At 39.9% G+C, this 20,596-nt stretch overlaps 3 protein-coding genes across 4 annotated transcripts in view; 2 read left to right on the top strand and 1 right to left on the bottom strand.

Annotated features, from left to right (window-relative positions):
* Positions 1–6,072, top strand: part of LOC137491118 (uncharacterized) — a 14,604-nt gene extending 8,532 nt beyond the window's left edge. The window contains exon 3 of the mRNA XM_087249380.2: positions 1,514–6,072. Within this exon, the coding sequence (XP_087105506.1) occupies positions 1,514–2,307 (794 nt within the window). The 3' untranslated portion in view covers positions 2,308–6,072. The remainder of the gene's footprint in view (positions 1–1,513) is intronic.
* LOC110439541 (NACHT, LRR and PYD domains-containing protein 3-like) overlaps positions 1–20,596 on the top strand; it is a 601,035-nt gene that overhangs the window by 282,091 nt on the left and 298,348 nt on the right. The window lies entirely within an intron of this gene.
* On the bottom strand, positions 4,115–20,596 carry LOC141381694 (uncharacterized). Of its 2 annotated transcripts, none has more exons than XM_088650767.1 (2): positions 20,430–20,596; positions 4,115–9,973 (listed from the first exon to the last, which is right to left on the bottom strand). In XM_088650767.1, exon 2 carries the CDS (start codon positions 9,804–9,806, stop codon positions 9,093–9,095), a length of 714 nt encoding a protein of 237 aa, XP_088506893.1. In that variant the 5' UTR covers positions 9,807–9,973; positions 20,430–20,596; the 3' UTR covers positions 4,115–9,092. The 2 variants fall into 2 exon arrangements, with proteins under 2 accessions (XP_088506893.1, XP_087105633.1); XM_087249507.2 differs by lacking the exon at positions 20,430–20,596 and adding an exon at positions 10,139–10,254.

Below are 20,596 nucleotides of genomic sequence, written 5' to 3'. Positions count from 1 at the left end.
AATTAAGTCCCTGCCACATTCTCCTCCCCTCTAGCTGTATCTCTGTATTGATGTTTTGCTGCTTTGATAGTTTACCTGAGGTTGTAGTTTGCTTGTTTTTGTTCCTCAGCATTTCTGGATTTATAGGCGGAGGTTCACACTGATAGGGCTGTTCGAACTTTGCCATCAATTCATGGTTTTGGGTTGGGGTAGATACGAACAGTTTTTGTTGGGACCATGTCTTCTATACACTTTCTGATGAAGCATGTAACGGTGTCTTGAGTAAAGTTTAATGTCGTCATCAGAAGCTGCCCGGAACATCTCCCAGTCCATATGATGAAAACATTCTTGAAGTATGGAACTCGATTGGTCCGTCCAGCTTTGAAACGTCTTGAGGGTGGATGGTTCCCGTTTCAGTTTCTGTCTGCAAGCAGGCAAGAGCAGAACAAAAGAGTCATCTGATTTGCTTAGCGGTGGGCGGGGGAGGGATTTGTTGGCTTCCCGGAACGGAGAATAGCAGTGGTCCAAAATTCGGTCACCACGCATGTTTGTGGTGATATGGTGATAGTATTTTGGAGTGATTTTCCTGAGATTGGCATTGTTAAAGTCCCCTGTAACAATAAATGCTGCCTCTGGGTGTGTGGTTTCCTGCTCGCTTATGCTCCCATTCCGTGTCCTAAGCGCCTGCTCTGTGTTGGCTTGAGGGTGGATGCAAACATCTGTAATTATAACAGCTGTGACCTCTCTTGGTGGCCAGTGTGGTTGGCATCGAAGCATAAGGTATTCCAGATCAAGAGAACAAAATGATCTAACTGGATGTATCTAACTGGACCCCCTCATTCGAGTTGCAACATAAAAGAGCTTAGACAACAAAAAAATTATATATGCAACTTATTTAATATACACAACTAATAAAACAACAAATCAAGAAACAAACAAATGTCTAGGGGAACATGAAGAAAATAACTAACTTTAACTACACATATAAATAATGCCAAACAAAACCATAAGGTTGCCAAAATAAAGAGATGGTCTTGATGCAAGGACGGCCAGTAGCCACACTATCCTACAGAAGCTAGCTCACTCTCGCATTTATATGCTTTGAACCAATTAGGGAGCAACCATGGCACCTTAACAGGATCTGCCACATCCAAACTGGAATACCAGGGTCGTCACACCATTTACACCTTTCAAATCTGTGTCTTATCAATGTGACCCAAATTACTTTTATGATCAATTATGTAAGAAACTCTGAAAACTAGACTGACACCGTTTCAATTTACAATGACTTCTATGTTAGGCGACTATGACACAATTTACATTGTAAAAGCTGTAGATAAATAAAGATGAATTTAATCTGCTTAAATGTGTACATGTTAATGACTGAACAAAATATGATCCGATTTTATTTTACATTTAACATGCATCAAAATAAGTGTGTGTAGCCAATGTTTCCAGTGTCTTTTTACTTTTCAGCTTTTGATGAGAGATTTTTAGACTTGATGAAAACTAATCTTTTATTTATTTATTTCAGACCTAATTGAAGAGAATGAGAGGAAAGAGGAGGAACATCATGTCAAAATTGAGGAAAAAACTCATTTACAGACTGATGGTATTTTGAAAAGGAGAGACAAGAATTGTTTCACCTGTACTCAGTGTGGAAAGATTTTGGCAAGCAAAAGCAAACTTAAGATTCACATGATAATCCACACTGGAGAGAAACCATTCACGTGCACTCAGTGTGGGAGGAGTTTCAACCGCTCATCACACCTTAATCACCACATGAGGATCCACACTGGAGAGAAACCATTTACTTGCACTCAGTGTGGGAAGAGTTTCAACCGCTCATCAAACCTTGATCAACACATAAGGATCCACACTGGAGAGAAACCAATAACGTGCACTCTGTGTGGGAAGAGTTTTCGCCAATCATCATCCCTTTCTAAACACATGAGGACCCACACTGGAGAGAAACCGTTTACTTGCACTCAGTGTGGGAAGAGTTTCAGCCAATCATCAAACTTTAATCTACACATGAGGATCCACACTGGAGAGAAACCATTTACGTGCACTCAGTGTGGGAAGAGTTTCCGCCAAGCATCATCACTTAATAAACACATGAGGACCCACACTGGAGAGAAACCATTTACTTGCACTCAGTGTGGGAAGAGTTTCAACCGCTCATCACACCTTAATCAACACATAAGGATCCACACTGGAGAGAAACCAATAACGTGCACTCAGTGTGGGAAGAGTTTTCGCCAATCATCATCCCTTTATAAACACATGAGGATCCACACTGGAGAGAAACCATTCACTTGCTCTTAATTAAATTCAATTCAGCTTTATTTGTATACCGCTTTTACAATGTAGATTGTGTCAAAGCAGCTTCACATAAATGGTCATAATAAATTGGATCAGGGTAGTTCAGTTTTTAGTGTTTAAGTTCAGTTCAGCTCAGTTCAGTGTGGTTTAAATCATTACTGAGAGTCCAAACACTGAAGAGCAAATCCATTGATGCATAGCTCTACCGATCCTGAACCATGCAAGCCAGTGGTGACAGCGGAGAGGGAAAAAAAAAACTTTACTGATAGGAGTGAAGAAAAAAATCTTGAGAGAAACCAGACACAGTTGGGCACGACCATTTTCATTTCTTCGCTGGCCAAAAGTCTTGTGCAGAGCTGCAGTCTCAGCAGTGGAGGCTGGAAGCTGGCCTCAGCGAAGACTCGTCTGTCCCTGGAGCATCACTGGAATCAGTCTCATGTTCTCCACTCCCCACGACCACCAGCGCAGCAGCAGCTCAGGATACGGCCTGGTCCCGGATATGGAAACCTTGGGATCATCTCGTCGCAGGTCTTAGATCCAATCAGTGACTCCGCATAATCTGAGGACCTCGGGATGAGTATCCCCAGGTGGAAATGAAGAAAAAAAAAAAGAATAATAATTAGCGTAGCTGCTGTTCATAGTGTATATAAGCAAGATGTAGAAACTTGTGTGGAAACCTGCTAAGTGATGCATTGAGTGTATGCTTTACTAAACAGATAGGTCTTTAATCTAGTTTTGAACTGACAGAGTGTGTCTGAGCCTCGGATGTTATCAGGGAGGCTATTCCAGAGTTTAGGAGCCATAAATGAGAAGGCTCGACCTCCTTTACTCGACTTTGCTATTCTAGGTACTACCAGAACCCCGGAGTTTTGAGATCTTAAAGAGCGAGTTGGATTGTAGAGAGACAGAAGATAAACAGGAGCTAGATTATTTAGAGCTTTATAGGTGAGAATTACTATTTTAAATTTAATACAAAACTTAACAGACAGCCTGTGTAATGAGTATAAAATTGGGGTCTGTGGTCACACCGGACTTTTCTCTCCATAGACTTCCATTCATACGCACGCAAATGTGTCAGACTGGAAACATAAGTTTGTGCGTCAAGTTTCGCAATTCACTGCCTTGCAAGGTTCAAGCTTGGTGAACTTTGACCTTGGAAATTGCATCACTTGACTATGTAAGACCCACACTGGAGAGAAACCATTCACATGCACTCAGTGTGGGAAGAGATTCAACCGATCAGCAAACCTTAATAAACACATGAAAATCCACACTGATGTGAAAGAGTATATGCGCTTTGAGTGTGAGAAGACTTATTACAGCTCCAAAATTGAAACTGCACCAGACAATTTACTCTGGAGAGACCGTACAAGTGTTTTTACAAGAGGTTTAATCAGTTAACACATCTGAAAACAACAGGATTCACACTGGAGAGAAACCGTACAGATCTGATCAGTGTCTACAGAGTTTTAATCATTCGGCGCAGCTTAAGAAACACATAGACAAAAAAGTTGCACACATGACATGAATGCAGCAAAACATTTTCTCTGTGCACTGGATGTTTCATGTCTGAATAATGTTTGAAAAGGCTGAGTGACAGTATACTGTTTTCCAACACTCCTACACTGCAGTAGGTGGGGTTGTAAATGTGTTGCGCTTCTCGCGTTTACCGTAAACACCGTGGTGGTGGCTGAGAGAAGAACTGTCATAAATATCTGGCCAACAGCTCCTCTGCAGCTTAAAATCTCTTTGCAAGTGATTGTACCAGTGCAGATAAATTTGTACTCTCTCCAGTGTATTCATGTAGCTAGTGTTGTTTTAGATGATGTTCACTGTCTGACTCCCTGAATGAGAGACATCACTGGGAAGACACCGCACATCAAAGAAGGTGGAGCTCTAGGACGCTTAGTTTGCAGTATACCAGGGCCTCAAGTTTTAAAAGCCCATTCAATTGTCCTGTGTTGCAGCTAGGGTTGTAACGGTATGAATTTTTTACGGTATGATAATCGTCTAAAACAATACCACGGTTTGACGGTTTCGCGGTATACGGTATTAAATAGTAGTTCTCATAGCAAAGACCCTGAAAAGAATAAGAACACGTTTTCTGACTGAACAAAGGTTTTATTTCAACAAACTTTTGAAAGAACCATTTTAATAGAACTATAGAAGTCTTTTATAAAAATAAACTGAAAAATTTCCCATTTTAATAAATTAAATTAAAAGGAATAAACAAGCAAGGTCTTTTAAGATTAGACAAAAACAAACTTAAAACTGTCCTTCCTTATAAGCAGGATAAATGGGAGACCAAAAGTGCAATACCAAGTTTATGGCTGTAAACATGTATTTAAAGCGTTGTTTTTTTCAGTCTAGGTTGTGATGAAGAAATGTAAGCATGTTGAGATTTTCAGGACTTAATCTTGACCGCTGAGGTGAGAGAATGTGTCCACTTGTACAATGAACAAATAAAAAAATAAGAAAATAATAAATAATGTGTCAAAGTCCAAATAAACATGGTGCAAATCTTCAGTAAAAAAAATAGATATAAATATTTACTATACTATAAATAGTTACATAACGAAGCTAGATTCAATATGGAACATCCTTAGGTTTTATGTGCCAGCATGGATATGGTTGTCTGTGGATATGGATTTGGATATGGTTGTCTGCAATGCAGACAAACAGCTGCACCTTCATTTGCGTCTTTTGAAAACAGCAAGAGCAGCAGTTCCTCTTTGCTGTGTCACTGTTTTGTCATGTTTCTGTGCTGCTTAGCATGCAAAAGTACTTAGTATGAGAATTATTTCATGCAAAACTTTTTTTTTTTTGCGTTTTATTTAGCCGCGCATAAATGTATGCCTATCTCTCATTCTGTGTTGTTCAAAAAGCTCATTGTTGGTCCACAAACAAAAGCGAAACCTATGCTTATTGGTTGTGATATAGCGAGTTTGAACCAATCTGGGCATGGAGGAGGGACAATGCATCAATGTATCATGTCTGGTTTGTCTGGAGACACAGTGACGAGCGTTTCTTTGTCAAATCAGTGTTGTTCCGCGAATGTTATGTGATACAGCACTGGAAAGATGAGATTCTCTTCTTTATGCCAATCTTTGAACTGTATGAATCGGATCAGCAGATCAAAAGTTATTAAACATTTAAGAGCAATACTTATTTTTAGCCGCGGGCGGCTGTCTCAGTCTTTAAGGGTTAAAACCGTTGATATGCAATTGTTCATGGTATGATAATCGTACACGTTCAAATCGTGGTAGACCGTCATACCGGTATATTGTTACAACCCTAGTTGCAGCTTTTATTAGTGAAGTTTCTTTACTTTTAGATTCTAGATTTTTTCTAGTTTACTGCATTTACTTTGAGTAGAATACAAACTTGATGAATATTTTATGATTTAGGCAGAGCGACAGGTATTAAGTTTTACAATATTTATACACTGTGATGATCCCAAGACTCCAGATTGGAGTATGTGGTAAATTCTGATTGGATGCCTGCATTACTCATCAATGGGTATATAAAAGTTGTTGTGCTAGCTACCCCAGGACGCTGTGGCTACTCAGGAGTCCACATGTCAAGACCTGCCATCTCATTGGCTCTTTAACCTTATGGTTTTGTTTTGCATTACTTTTGTCATGTAGTTAAAGTGTTGTTGTGATTTTATCCTAAGTTCTTTATCGTCATTATTATCCCTAGAAATTTGTTGGTTGCTTTGATTGTTTGTTCTATGAGTTACTTTTATAATAAATAATTTGCATTCAGGCTATTTTGTTGCAATCTTATGGTGCGACTCTAACAAGCGGGTCATAACACTTCGCAAAATGTGGCCGGTTGTATCCAAGATCTTGTTCTTTTCAGTCATGACCATAGGTGAGAGTAGGAACCTAGAATGAGCAGTAAATTAAGAACATTGCCTTTCGTCTCAGATCCTTCACCACAACAGACAACCACATCAACTGCATTACTGCTGCCGCTGCACTGATCCATCTTTAAATCTCACATTCCATTCCTCATGGAAAACACTGATACTTAAACTCCATTTGGGGTAAGGACTCTCCTCCAAACTGGAGATGGCCACCTTTTTCCAGTCAAGCACAATGGTTTCTTAGAGGTGCTGTTTCTTTGCCATGTCACACTCAGCAGCAAACAGTCCCACTTACTGCATGCTGAAGTTCCATGTCCTATGAAGCCAAAAAGACAACGTTATCTGCAAATGGCAGAGACAGTCCTAGACTGCACCTAAAATTCTGTCAGTAAAAATTACTGTATTTCTGAGATCAGCCTGAAAAATAACACATTCACAAAATAAAATGAATAAATGGATGGATGGATGGATGGACATTGTAGTGGTGGAAGGGGAAGTTGGATGGCTTGTGTAGATGTTAGATGATCACACACACACACACACACACAAGTAATAGCTTCTAGCTTATTTTTATTACGTTCTTCAGCAGTAACAAGCTTTTCTGTTCTGTCGCTCCCACCACCGACGTTCCCCTGTAGCTCCACCCACTTCCGTTACGTCACTTGACACACAAGAAGCTACATCCCCCGCTTTTTTAGCAGGTGACAAGGCAACAAAAAGTAAAAAAATAAAATCAGGTAAATTTATATACAGATCTGGCATGAACTAACACGCGCATGAAACAAAGTGATCTCGCATGGCCACGACATATGGCGCGTTAGCACGGAAAGATGGTCTAGCAAATAAAGACATGAACAGTAGGGGGCAGTCGTGTACTGTAACGCACTGTATTGAAGCCGGAGCATTCTTTACGCATCGTTATAACCTAGAACACTACTTCATACAGGGGCGTAGATGTAGGGTGGACGGTGGTGATGCTTAATATAAATAGTTACGTTTTCTAATTCACCACTGAACAATATGAAGGTAATTCAGTAGCAATACTCGAGAGCTTGCAAATGTAAATGTGAGCACTTGTGATAAGAATATTTGTATGTGTAGGTTGAAATGTACACTTACAGCTCTGATGTGAACAGCTGAAATCCTCGATTTGCACACACACACAACAATCCACACACTTGTGTTTTGAATCGGAAGTTGCAGATTAATAGTTGTGTATTTGTAAAATGTCATTCACAAATACAAAGTGACAGACACACGTGTGCACGGCAAATTTGACTGCATCTTTGCTCTACAACCACAGGTCGGCACTCACAACCTCTCAGATTCGTCAGTACAACTACAAATCTCCCGCGCTCTGACTTTTGCTACACATCTCCCGCGATCACTGTAGCAGAACCCATCTGTGCACTCGCAGATGCAGAGGCGTGAGCAGCGCGGGGCGGGGGAGGGGCGGGGCTGGTGTAAAGCTGTTTCATTGGCTGAAGCCTGACCAATGAACAATGCCAGCAGCCAACAGGACTGAGGTGCAAAATAATCATTTGCCACAATTATTTTATTATTTAGGGTTTATTTCAACTATTTTCTGAAAAGATTTTTGTTAAATATCATTAATTCTACTGTAATGTACATACCAGTAAAAGAGCAGCAAAGCCAGTTTATTGGCTACAGCCAGCCAATGAGATGGGGCGTTTCTTTTTGTCAGCACACAGGGCAGCTCACGTTGTTGGAGGCCTCGAGCAATCAGAGGGTAAGTTATGATTTTTTAATAATTATCTATATGTTCAATACTGTTAGCTAAGCTAAGGACTGTGCTGGGTGCTTCTCTTGTGTGTTTTTTTTTATAAGAAACAGTAATGAGTTATCTAGGAGCTGCTTTCAATCATGTTATATGGTTCTAAAGATACGATTCAACCCACATGAAATAAGAAGTTGTAATAGTATTTATAGCAAATAATAGTATGTTTATGAACCATACTAATTATAATAAACTGTATTATACTGTATATATTGCAGTATCTACAACTTTGTTAATGAATGCAACAGCACACTGTAGTATTAACTAGCATAAGGTAAGCTGTTCCCGCCCCTGCCTGCCACTTAGCTACCTAGCTACAGCCTGCATATGAATTATAGGTAGATACAGACTGGTACAGACTGATGTGACTGGAGTGGGGTGGGGGTGTTTTTAAATGCCATGTTCAGAAGAACTGTTCATAATCTTCACTCAATGTTCTATTAATGTTCAGGACACTTCATGTTCAGAAGAAATAATTAAAACTGTTAATAATGACATTTGAGGACTTTTTTTTGTGAAATCCCTTATGCGGCCCAGCCTCACCCAGACTTTGCCTCCTGCGGCCCCCAGGTAAATTGAGTTTGAGACCCCTGGTTTACATGGACATCAGTAACTGACTGTTTAATGACAGTAAAATGTTTGATACCGCACATTGTATAAGAGAAAAAAAACTGCATTTCTCAGTAACTGAGATGCACTCAGTAAGTCAGAAAGCCATGTGCGTGTGTAGACTATCCTGTCAAAAAATGCGTTTACATGTTTACACTCAGAGAGCAGCATTTACAGCAGATCCTTCAGTCCATAATATTGTAGTGAATTTAACGTACTGACTTTAAACAATTCCTCTTCTCCCACTTGTTTTGGCAACCCAACTAGTCGTCTCTCTGCCGTCTGAACACTGTTTGAGGTAAAACAGTCTTTAAAGCTATCATACATATTAATGAAGTTGCCCCGAATACACAATAGAGCGCACTGATTGGTTTGAACAAAGTCTTTCTCATGAATGAATGCAGTACACTCAGAGACGTCATGAAATACTCCCAGGTACAGACAGACAGTCTACATGCTGGAATACACGCAAGGAAGTGTATGGGTAGAAAAGTCCAGTGTGACCATGGCTTAAGTGCATGTGAATGGTTTCTTTCCAGTGTGGATCCTCATGTGTTGATTAAGGTATGATGAGCGGCTGAAACTCTTCCCACACTGAGTGCATGTGAATGGTTTCTCTCCAGTGTGGATCCTCATGTGGTGCTTAAGGTGTGATGATTGGCTGAAACTCTTCCCACACTGAGTGCATGTGAATGGTTTCTCTCCAGTGTGGATCCTCATGTGTTGATTAAGGTATGATGAGCGGCTGAAACTCTTCCAACACTGAGTGCATGTAAATGGTTTCTCTCCAGAGTGGATTCTCGTGTGGTGTTTAAGGTGTGATGATTGGCTGAAACTCTTCCCACACTGAGTGCATTTGAATGGTTTCTCTCCAGTGTGGATCATCATGTGTAGAATAAAGTTTGATGATTTGCTGAAACTCTTCCCACACTGAAGGCATGTGAATGGTTTCACTCCAGTGTGGATCCTCATGTGGTAATTAAGGGATGATGAGCAGCTGAAACTCTTCCCACACTGGGTGCATGTGAATGGTTTCTCTCCAGTGTGGATCCTCATGTGTTGATTAAGGGATGATGAGCAGGTGAAACTCTTCCCACACTGAGTGCATGTGAATAGTTTCTCTCCAGTGTGGATCCTCATGTGTAGATTACGGGACCAGGATAAGCTGAAACTCTTCCCACACTGGGTGCATGTGAATGGTTTCTCTCCAGTGTGGATCCTCATGTGAATCTTAAGAATGTATTTTCTTCCAAAACTCTTTCCACACTGAGTGCAGGTGAAACGATTCTTGTCTCTCCTTTTTAAAATACCATCAGTCTGTAAAAAAGTTTTTTCCTCAATTTTGACATGATGTTCCTCCTGTTTACTCCCCTCGTTTTCTTCAGTTAGGTCTGAAATAAAAAAAAATAAAACATTAGTTTTCATTAAGTCTTTTCATTAAGTCTTAAAGGGCACCTAGGTTACCCCTTTTTTCAGATTTAATATAAGTCTTTTGCGTCTCTAGAATGTGTATATAAAGTTTCAGATCAAAATACCCATCAGATTTTTCATTATACCTTTTACAAGATGCTGTTTTATACTGATTTCCAGCAGGGGGTGGTTTTGTCGTACTGCGCCTTTAAGCCGAGTTCTGCCCGCCCACTGTTTCTACATGCCTCCTCCCTCAGCTGCGTCAGACAACAGACAGACTTAAAGGAAGAAGGTCTCACGTTGCGTTTGTGAGATACTACAGTAAGAACTAACCTTTACTAATCAGTATTGTGAAGTTGCATTGATGAGTCACACACATGCAATATCGTTACAAAGTTAACGCGCACACACACACACACACACAGATACACACGCAGGCAGGCAGGCAGACACACAGAGCGCGCTTAGCTTAGTTAAGGCTAACCTCAAGTACTGTGTGGATATCTGTTATGCTAATGTACAAAATAAACCTGATTTAACTTCCACAAACCGGGATTGAAGCGTCTTCTTTTATAATTGTACTGACACGCGGCTGTGCTGATGAAGTAAAACGCTGTAATTAATTACACACATATTCTGTTTTAAAACACTTTAAACATGTGAAACTTACTCTTAATCACATTTGATGATGATTGCTGATCCTAGCGAACAGAACAGACCTTTTATTCCCGGTTGCTTTGCGTATGTCTGTCTGGTCTTGTTGACATGTACACGTGACTACCAGAACATGTTAATGCGCGCAGCTGTCAATCAATTCGGTGGGCGGGGGGGAATCGCACACCTACGTAATGGTGCGATCGATTTGAAAACAGCTCTAATTGGCAGACCCTTTTTTTGTAGTTAAATTGAAAAAAAAGGACTGGGTGTGTTCATATCACCCCAGTATGACGGTCGATACACTATACCAACACACAGATCTGTCCAAACAGCTTGAAAAGTAGATTTTTTACCATAGGTCCCCTTTAAGTCATTCTTATTTATCTAGTGCTTTTGCAATGTAAATTGTGTTAAAGCCACTTAACATAGAAGTTAAAGTAAATTTAAACTGTCAGTCCAGTTTTCAGAGTTTCTTACATAATTGATCATAAAAGTCATTTTGGTCATATTGATCAGACAGATTTGAAAGCTGTAAATGGCCTATTTTTATTCCTATATATTCACAATTACAATAAAATGTTTTTCTAAAATGTGTAAAGCAGACAGGGAATACTTGTATATTCTGTGCCTGACTGGTAAACACACCAGAAAAAAAGGTTATTGGGTAACAGCTGAACAAACAGCTGAATTTTTGCCTTGCAGACATGAGACATGCCTGTCAGCATCTGCATAAAGCAGGGGTACTCAACCTTTTGCAAGCTGGGCCCCCCCAAAGCCGGTTTATTGCAGCTAGGGCCCCATTGACTCAGAGAGGGTACAAGGACCTTAAATTTTTGAGGCTTGCTTAGCTTCTCGAAGAGAAATCAAACAAATGAGCGCTTTCTAAAGTCTATGAGCACAGCACACACAAATAAACTAAATTGACATACTGCAGTTATATTTCGAAATGTGTTTTTTTATATTTATAACATTTGAATATAGTTCAGCAACATACATCACACAACCTGACGACAAAGGGAGCTGACAATTGAACATCACTAAATTTACCATCACCTCAAGATTAAACATTTTACACTGATTTCATACAGGGTTCATACAGACACAGCCTAATGAAAATCAAAGACTTTTAGGCACTTTTTCCAGCATCTACTTTTATTTTCGAAACTGACATGCAATTATTGACCACCTGAAATGTATTCTCAGCAACCCATAAAACATTGCATAGGAACTATTTGCAAATTATTGTTATAATTAAATAAATGAGGTAGCCTTCCCAGTATAAAATAACAGTAGCAGACCTAACTTTATAGCTACAGCTCGGCAGAGTCAGCACAGGTATAAAAACAGGTGGTTTTATTCCTGATGAGAATATTTATTGTTGTCAGACTTCACTCTCACATAAATACACCTAAATAAATCAATCAAAACTTACAGCTAATCAGGATAGCCTGTGCGTGTAGGAGGAGAGTCGGAGGAGGGGAAGGTCCGTAAAAATTAGCATAAAAAAGGGAGTGTCAGTTTGAGCACATGCTGATTTTCACAGAGGCAAAACAAACACACAGATGCAGAGGAGAAAGTCAGTGACTGTGTTTACATGGACATCAGTAATCGAATTATTTGCCAAATTATTAAATGGTGGATTTTAATTGCAGTTTGGCTCTTTCATTCAGGAATTTCATTCGTGTCCGGTGACAAACGAGATATTTGATTTGAGGAATTGCTGGAAGCATGTATCTTTCATGCAATGTTTGTTGCAAACAAAAAAAAACTCCACATTTCTCTAACTTAGATGCACTTGGTAGGAAGCGTCAGAAAGCCATGTATGTTATTATAGTCCCAAAATGCGGGTGTAAGTTTTATTGTGGTGCTATCATGTTTACAGTGGATTTTTCAGTCCATAATATTGTATAGATATTATCGTACGGTAAACTTTATTAACCATTTGACTAAGGTCTGTCTTTAAACACTGAAAGAGTACTGCTGACGAATTAACATTGCCTCTGAATAAACCAACAAAAACCACTGGTCGCTCACTTAACAAATCTGTAGAGACAGGACAATCAACACATACTGGAGCTCTGTCTTTTATTAAAGGAGACGAGCAGGATTTCACCAGTTTCAGATGAGAAAAGCTCTCGGGAAAAAATGTTCCTTAGACATACATTTCTGTCACGCGTCGCGTGCAGCATAATCCAAACGTGAGTCCAGCTACGCTATCATAGAGGGAAAATAAAAACAAAACCTTCACTGCAGCAAAGTATAAAACGCAACACTGACGACCCGAATCTCCAAATATTTCCTGTTCTCCCACTTGGCAACACAACGTGGCGTCTCTCTGCCGTCTGAACACTGTACAGGTATAAAAAGTATTAGAAGATATCATGCACATTAATTAGGTTGCACCGCATACACAATAGAGCGCGTTGATTGGTTTCAACCAAGTCTTACTCATGAATCAATGCAGCACACTCAGAGACATCACAAGTTACTCCCAGGTAGATGTTCAGTAGGGATGTAACGGTATTGTAAATACCGTCATACCGCAATATTAATTTTTTTCGATATTACCGTAGTCGCATGACTCAGTAAAACTATAGGTCTTCTGAGAAAATTTGCTCAGGCGAATGAAGCGAACGGGAGGTACCGGAAAACTACAATTCCCATAAGCCCAGGCTTGGCCATAATCCCTTGCGGTCTGTTGTTGCTACAGATCCAGTAATGCGGAAATGGAGTGTGCTGCTAGAAGCGGGGATCAAAAAGAGCTGTAAAACTCTAAAGCGGGTGTTGTCGCCGCGCGCGTCCTGAATAGTGGTGTTTTCGCGCGAGTTCTTATCAGCTGTGTTGTCGCGCGCGTACTGTAAAAGCGGGGACGGAGGGTATGTCGCGTCGCGGGGGCACTTTTGATCATTTTGGAAGGGAACATTCTATCAAAGACTAAAAAGGGCATGCGCACTGCACAGGTTGAGCACTGTGTGTGCACGTGCCTGCAAGTTGGGGAATACGACTAATAATCAGTCATGGGGACTGCAGAAACACAGCACACTGTTCAGATTGATGCAGACATGAGATCTCTATCTCACTCATGGTTTGTGCTTTCAAGTGGGGGAAAGACAATGCACAACGTTACCCACTGCTGTCAACCTGGGCCAAGTCATATCTCTCTTGTCCCAGAAACCTCAGTCCCAAATGAGAGGGTTTTTTTCTGTTGCAGGGGACATTGTAAATACCCAGAGATACCAGCTTTTACCAGATTATATTTATATGATAATTTTCCTTTAAACCCATCTCTATCTAAGTGAGTGAGTGATTAAATGTTGAATGTGATTTTTCAACACTACTAAATTGAAACTTTATTTTTTTACATGGTTTAATATTTTTTTGTTATTAAAATTGAAGTTCCTGTTTCAAAGCTTACAGATAGATGGCTAATTTGTATGTCATTGACACTTTTGGCACTTTTTTGGAGTATTTTCATAAGTTTTGTTTTTTCCTGTAAATGATTCAATAAATACCGTACCGTGACATTCATACCGAGGTATTACCGTACCGTGAAATTATGATACCGTTACATCTCTAATGTTCAGTCTACATGCTGGAACACACGCTAAGATCTCACGGCCGTGAAGCAGCTTCAAAAATTCATTCTAAACTGGAAGTACGAATTTGCTCAAAATAACGCAAAAACAACCAATTTTCACTTTTTAGTGAAATGTGTGTGTCCTAATAGTGTTTTTAGCAGTGTGGGACACATATACGACTGTCAACAACTCAAAAAATGTGTTTTGTTGTTTCGTGACCCTTTAATGTCAGAAGTAGAGTATGGTGGTATTGTTATTTTGGACCATTGTCCAGTCTCACTAAAACTATGTTTTCCAGGCAATGTAATCCCCCAATGTACATGACGGTTTAACTCAATACTATTGGCAGATGACGATTTTGTAAAATTTATTGATGCTCAAATAGATTTCTACTTTGAGACAAACGAATCCCCAGAGATAAGTTAAAGCATCCTATTGGATACTCTGAAAGCATATATAAGAGGACAGATTATTTCAGATCAACGTAGTGCAAATAAAACAATTTCAAAACGGCTTACAGAGATTATGAATAAAATACAATGGATCAGCTACACTCAACATCACCTTCTGAATAGCTCCATAAAGAAAAAGTCTTCTTCTGCAAGTCAGTGGCGTAGCGCAAAATGCAGAGGCCCCCCTGCAGGGATCGCTGACGGGGCCCCCTGATGAAGGGGGGGGGGGGGGGATACGTCATACGTCAATTTGCATATCACTGGCTTCATCACGTTCTACCGTTTCTGTTTGTTTAACAGCCAATGGTTAATAAAGGGGCATTTATAATTGCACTACACTTTATATAAGCATGTTTATTTAACTAAATTTATTGCTGTTTGAATACAGTATGTCATTATAGATGTGTAGTGAATGTGCAGTAATCTCTCATATGTAATAAACTCAGACAAGTTCAGAAACTGTCACTAATATCTGTGATTGTGAACAAGAAAAGAATAAACGGTCCAATTAAATTGTTAAAATAAAGTAGAAGTACATCGGTTTGACTGTACAAGGGAAATACCTTCACACTGCCTGTGCTAAATCATTTGTCGTCGGTACGCAGAGGGGTGATCTGCTCTCGGGCTGCAGGTGGGAGAGGCTGCTGTAGAGGACTGACTGGGCCGCCTGTCAGTGCTGTGAGGCGAGGGAGGGGCCGGCGGCATCACACGCAGCTCGTTGAGAAGAGTAGAGACGGTACAGTATGGACAAATGACAGTCTAAAAAAAATCTCCAATAACACAAAAAAAGTTGCTAGATTTGTCGCTAAGGGGGTCTGAAAAGTCGCTAAATCTAGTGACAAAGTTGCTAAGTTGGCAACATTGGCGGCAAGCAATCAGATATAAGTAGTCCACCGCTTGAGAGGTGTTCAGAGAACACAGACGTGTGAACTTTGGTTCCGACCACAGTTGTTCCCAAGAGTTTGAATATTGCGTTCGCCGGTGGATTTTTAATTATTGAAAATCACAACGATGCGGGGCCCCCTAATCACGCGGGGCCCCTCCGCGGTGCGTGCCCTGCGGGCCCGTCCGCTACGCCACTGCTGCAAGTAGAATATGACTCCTTGACAAGTGAAAAGGCGTTATGAATGAGCTGGCAGGTTATTGTGTTACCAACTGAAATGATCCTCTGCAGTTGGTTTTATAGTTGCAGCTCTGAGGTAAACAAAATTGAAAGTAATGAGGTTTTTTTTTTTATTTGGAATTACCATCTGTGATTCAGATCAGTTGGCATCAGAAGGAAAATAACACCTTCTGAAATTGAAAATGCAATCAAAAAAGTGAAAACCGGAAAATTGAAAAGTCGATCTGGCCCTGGTGGCTTCCCAGCTGAGTTTTATAAGAAGTTTACTGTCAAGCTTACACCCCTGTTGTGCAGGGTATTTGCTGAAGCTCTTGTCTCGGAATCGCTCCCCCTCTTTATGACATCGGCTGCTATAACAGTACTTCTTAAAAGGGAAAAAGATCTACTTAAATGTGAATCTTATTGTCCGATCAGCTTACTCTGCTGTGATTATAAGATCCTGGGGTGTTTCTAGAAAACCTAGTGAGAGCTTGTTTAGGAAGCCAAGGTGTGTCTGATTGGCATTGGAACTAAACTTTCCAGGACACCGGACCTCCATGACTGAGTTTGGACATGCCTGCTTTAGGGGAACGAGACAGGGCTACCCTCTGTCCCCTCTGCTCTTTGACATTGTCATTGAACCTCTTGCAATCGTAAAGAACTCAGATGGCTTGCAAGGAGTTTTCAGAGAGGGACAAGAACATAAGTTCCTGCTATATGCTGATGATCTTCTTTTTCTGTCAATTCCAGATACATGTATTCCAAAAGCTCTTACAATAATTTAAGAACTGGGAAATGTTTCTGGATACATAGTCAATCTAGCAAAGTGTCTCCTTTTCCCTATCAATGATAGAGCACAGCAAATGTCCTTCCAATCCTTTCCATTTTCAGCAAGTCCTGATAAATTTGTATATCTGGGTGTGAGTGTGACACGCAAATATAAGGATTTGTTCAATAATAATTTTAAAACAACATTAGACAAAGCCAAACGAGACATGGCATGGTGGTAAATCCTTCCTTTATCTTTGGATGGGAAGATGAATTCCATTAAAGTGACAATACTACCAAGATTTCTGTTTCTATTTCAGACTGTGCCTGTTTTTTTTTTTTTTTGTCAATTCATTTTTCAAGAAGTTGATTACCATATTTTCTGGACTATAAGATTCTACTTTTTCCCTAGGTTTTGACCATGTGGCTTATACAAAGAAGCAGCTATTCTGTGGATTTTTCTTCCACCGCTAGGGACGCTCTGATCGGAATTACCGGAAGAATAAAAAAATAAGAGACGAAAAATCTATGCAAAGAAAAATAGACTGCGCTACTTTTTCTTTAGCAGATAGAACACTCATGACAAATTACTAACTGGAAATTATATTCAAATCCTTGCCCCTTCATCATGGAAACCACACAAATAAGTTCATATGATTCAAGTTAAGTTAAAGGCAATCGGGCTTGCTACCCAGGAAGGAAACTGCGCTGCTGCACGTAAGCTTAGCGTCAACGAATCTATGGTGAGGCGTTGGAGGCGGCAGCGAGAAGAGCTCATGCAATGCCAAAAGTCGAGAAAAGCTTTAAGAGGACATAAAAGCAGTTGGCCTGAACTTGAAAATGTCCTGGAAGACTTGGTGAACACACATAGAGCATATGGCCGAGGTGTATCCATTGTAAAGATCAGACTGAAAGCCAAAACAGTCTGCCTCAAAATGAACATCGAAGGTTTCAAAGCTGGGCCGTCATGGTGTTTCAGATTTATGAAACCTTTCCAATAGAGCACGGACCCCTCTCTGTCAGTAACTCCCTCCTGACTATCAGGAAAAAGTTGAAACCTTCCACAAATTCGTTGAAACAAAGATAAAAGAGAACTCCATCGGACCAGACAACATCAATAATATGGATGAAGTACCTTTGATGTTTGATCTGCCTCTGACCAGGACTGTTACCAAGACAGGTGCATCATCCGTGTTGTTGAAAACAACTGGCCATAAGAGAACGCACTTTACCTGCGTTCTGACATGCACGGCATCCGGACAAAAAATTCCACCAATGGTGATTTTTAAGCACATAACTACGCCCAAAAAACAACTCCCGAAAGGTATAGTGGTCAAAGTTAATACCAAAGGTTGGATGGTGGAAGGCCTAATGAAGCAATGGTTAACGAAGTGCTACAGTAAGCCGATTTTTTCACCAGAAAAAAGCGTTGCTTGTTTTGGATAGCACGAGGGCCCACATCACAGATTCTGTGAAAGCAGCAATCAAGAAAACAAACTCCATTCCAGCTGTGATTCCTGGAGGTACAACAACGTATTTGCAGCCACTTGACATCAGTGTGAATTGGGCATTTAAAAGGTGCACTCCGGGTTGAGTGGAAGACTTGGATGACAAGTGGTAAAAAGTCTTTCACAAAAACTGGCCGCATGCAAAAAGCATCCTTTTCTGATGTCTGTCAGTGGATCCAAACAGTGTGGAGTGCTGTCAAAGAATCCACCATCACCATTGGGATCGAGCGGCGAGAGCGGCGCACCTTCAGAGATTACTTCACTGGAGGATGAAAGTGACACGGAGATTGAGACTGATAAAAACAAATGTGACGAAGCGCTTCTGAGGCTGTTCAACTCCGACGCTGAAGAAGATGAATTCATGGTTTTAGTGAAGATGATTAAAGTGACTTGTGGTTTCAAACACAGGAGAAATGAAGGTGAATAAGTACCAATTTTTTATGTTCTGTTTTTATCAGCAAAGTTGCTGCCGTGTTAAAAGGCAATGTTCGGAAAGAATCTGTTCAGGTACATACATACATGTACAGTTTCAGAACAAAATCATTCTGTACATGCAGCAAATTTCACATTTTTTACCATAGATAACTGCCGTTTTCCCAGCGATGGGTTGCGGCTGGAAGGGCATCCGCTGCGTAAAAACTTGCTGGATAAGTTGGCGGTTCATTCCACTGTGGTGACCCCAGATTAATAAAGGGACTAAGCCGACAAGAAAATGAATGAATGAATGATAACTGCGCCTTATAGCCCGGTGCGGCTTGTATATCTTTTTATACAGGTGCGCTCTATAGTCCAGAAAATACGGTAATTGTATTTCTACATTTCTCTAGGATAAGAAAATTCCTTGCATAAGAAAGGAACTCTTTGGGAAAAAAAACAAGGAAAAGGGTGGATTGCCAATGCCAAATTTGCCCCCCCCCCCCCACTCTTATAAATTCAGCATTCCAATAATAGTCTAGGAAGGGAGTTAACTGTGATAAGAACCTGTTTAAAGATGCCATATTTATCTCATTTCAACAGTTAACAGACATTGAGATTCCACACTCTAATTTTTTTAGGTACCTTCAAGTCCGTAGTTTCGTTAAAAAACACTTCTCTCCTTCACTAAACCAACCAGAAGCATGCTGGATAGATGAATTGGTAAACATAGACCCATATCAAAAAGGTGTAATGTCCATGTTATATGAAGTGATCAAAAGAACTGCGTCCCCTTCCCTAAATCGTATAAAGAAAAATGGGACTGGAAATATCAGATACAGCCTGGCCATATGCCATAGCACTGGTACACTCATCTTCTGTATGTATTAGACATGGTCTTCTTCAGTTTAAGGTACTTCACAGGCTTCACCTATCTAGGCGCAAGCTCGCAAAAATGTATTCAGGGTCAGATTCATCTTGCCCTAGATGTGGTTTGGAGCCAGCAGATCAGAGTCATATGTTCTGGGGATGCCCTAGATTTCATCAATTTTGAACCAATATTTTTAGATCATTGTCATCTAAATGTAATAAAGATATGGTTCCTACTCTTTTGATCTCAATTTTTGGTACAGTGCCAGAAGAAATGTACCTGTCAGCTAATCACATAGAAATCTTTGGCTTTTCTTCTTTATTGACCAGACACCTGATTCTTCTCAGGTGGAAAAAGACAAACCTGCCATCCCACAAACATTGGATATTAGAAGAGTTATCACATCTTAAACCCTAACCCTAACCTTAAGTACACCATCCGAGGCTCTACAAAAAAGTTTTATGAGGTTTGGCAGCCTTTCCTATCCTACACTGAACACTCAGGGGTTATTATATCCTAAGTAAGAGTTTATCCCTAATTTCCTATTTTGTTTTACCTATTTTTATTTTTCTCTTTCTCCCTTTTTTTATGGGGTATGAGTATGTCTGTAGCAATGTACCATGTTAATTTGTTGTTTAATTTGTTTGTTGTGGAAAAATCGAAGACTTTTGAAAAATCAATAAAATATTTGAATAGTAAGAATGTAAGCAGAACTAAATAGTTATTTTGAACAAGTAATAATCCCATTAATCTATTTATAGTACATGTTCCTGTTGAAGGACTGTGAATTTAAGCTAATTATTCATTAAAAGGACAAGCCATTCTCATACGTGACTTTGTTCTTTGAGTGATTGAAATGTAGGCAATAGCTGTGTTTCCATCCAAAAATGCGAATTAAATTTATTTGCAAAACTGGAATATCACATAAAAGATAATCAAATAAATCAGCGTTTCTATCCAATGAATCAAAGAGAACAAAATCGTCACTTCCTGATTAACTAGCATGAAATATCAACAATAAAAACAGAATTTACTGCGGTAGAAGAAGCTACATGAATCATTTCTTTATTTAATAAATGACTTTCACCTCAGAGGACAATGCCAACACACAATGAACACATGGTGGCGTTTGAAGCAATGAAATGTGGAGAACAGACGCTCTTGACGTGCTCCAGACGCTCTGGAGGTCATTAATAATATAATAACATTAATACTGAAACGGTTGAGGTGTTTTAGAATGACCAAAACAACTAT

This window comes from Danio rerio, chromosome 4, assembly GCF_052040795.2.
Source record: "Danio rerio strain M-AB ecotype USA chromosome 4, GRCz13ab, whole genome shotgun sequence".
NCBI lineage: Eukaryota > Metazoa > Chordata > Actinopteri > Cypriniformes > Danionidae > Danio > Danio rerio.
Note: the sequence above shows the minus strand (reverse complement) of the source record. Positions and strands in the feature narration are given on the sequence as shown.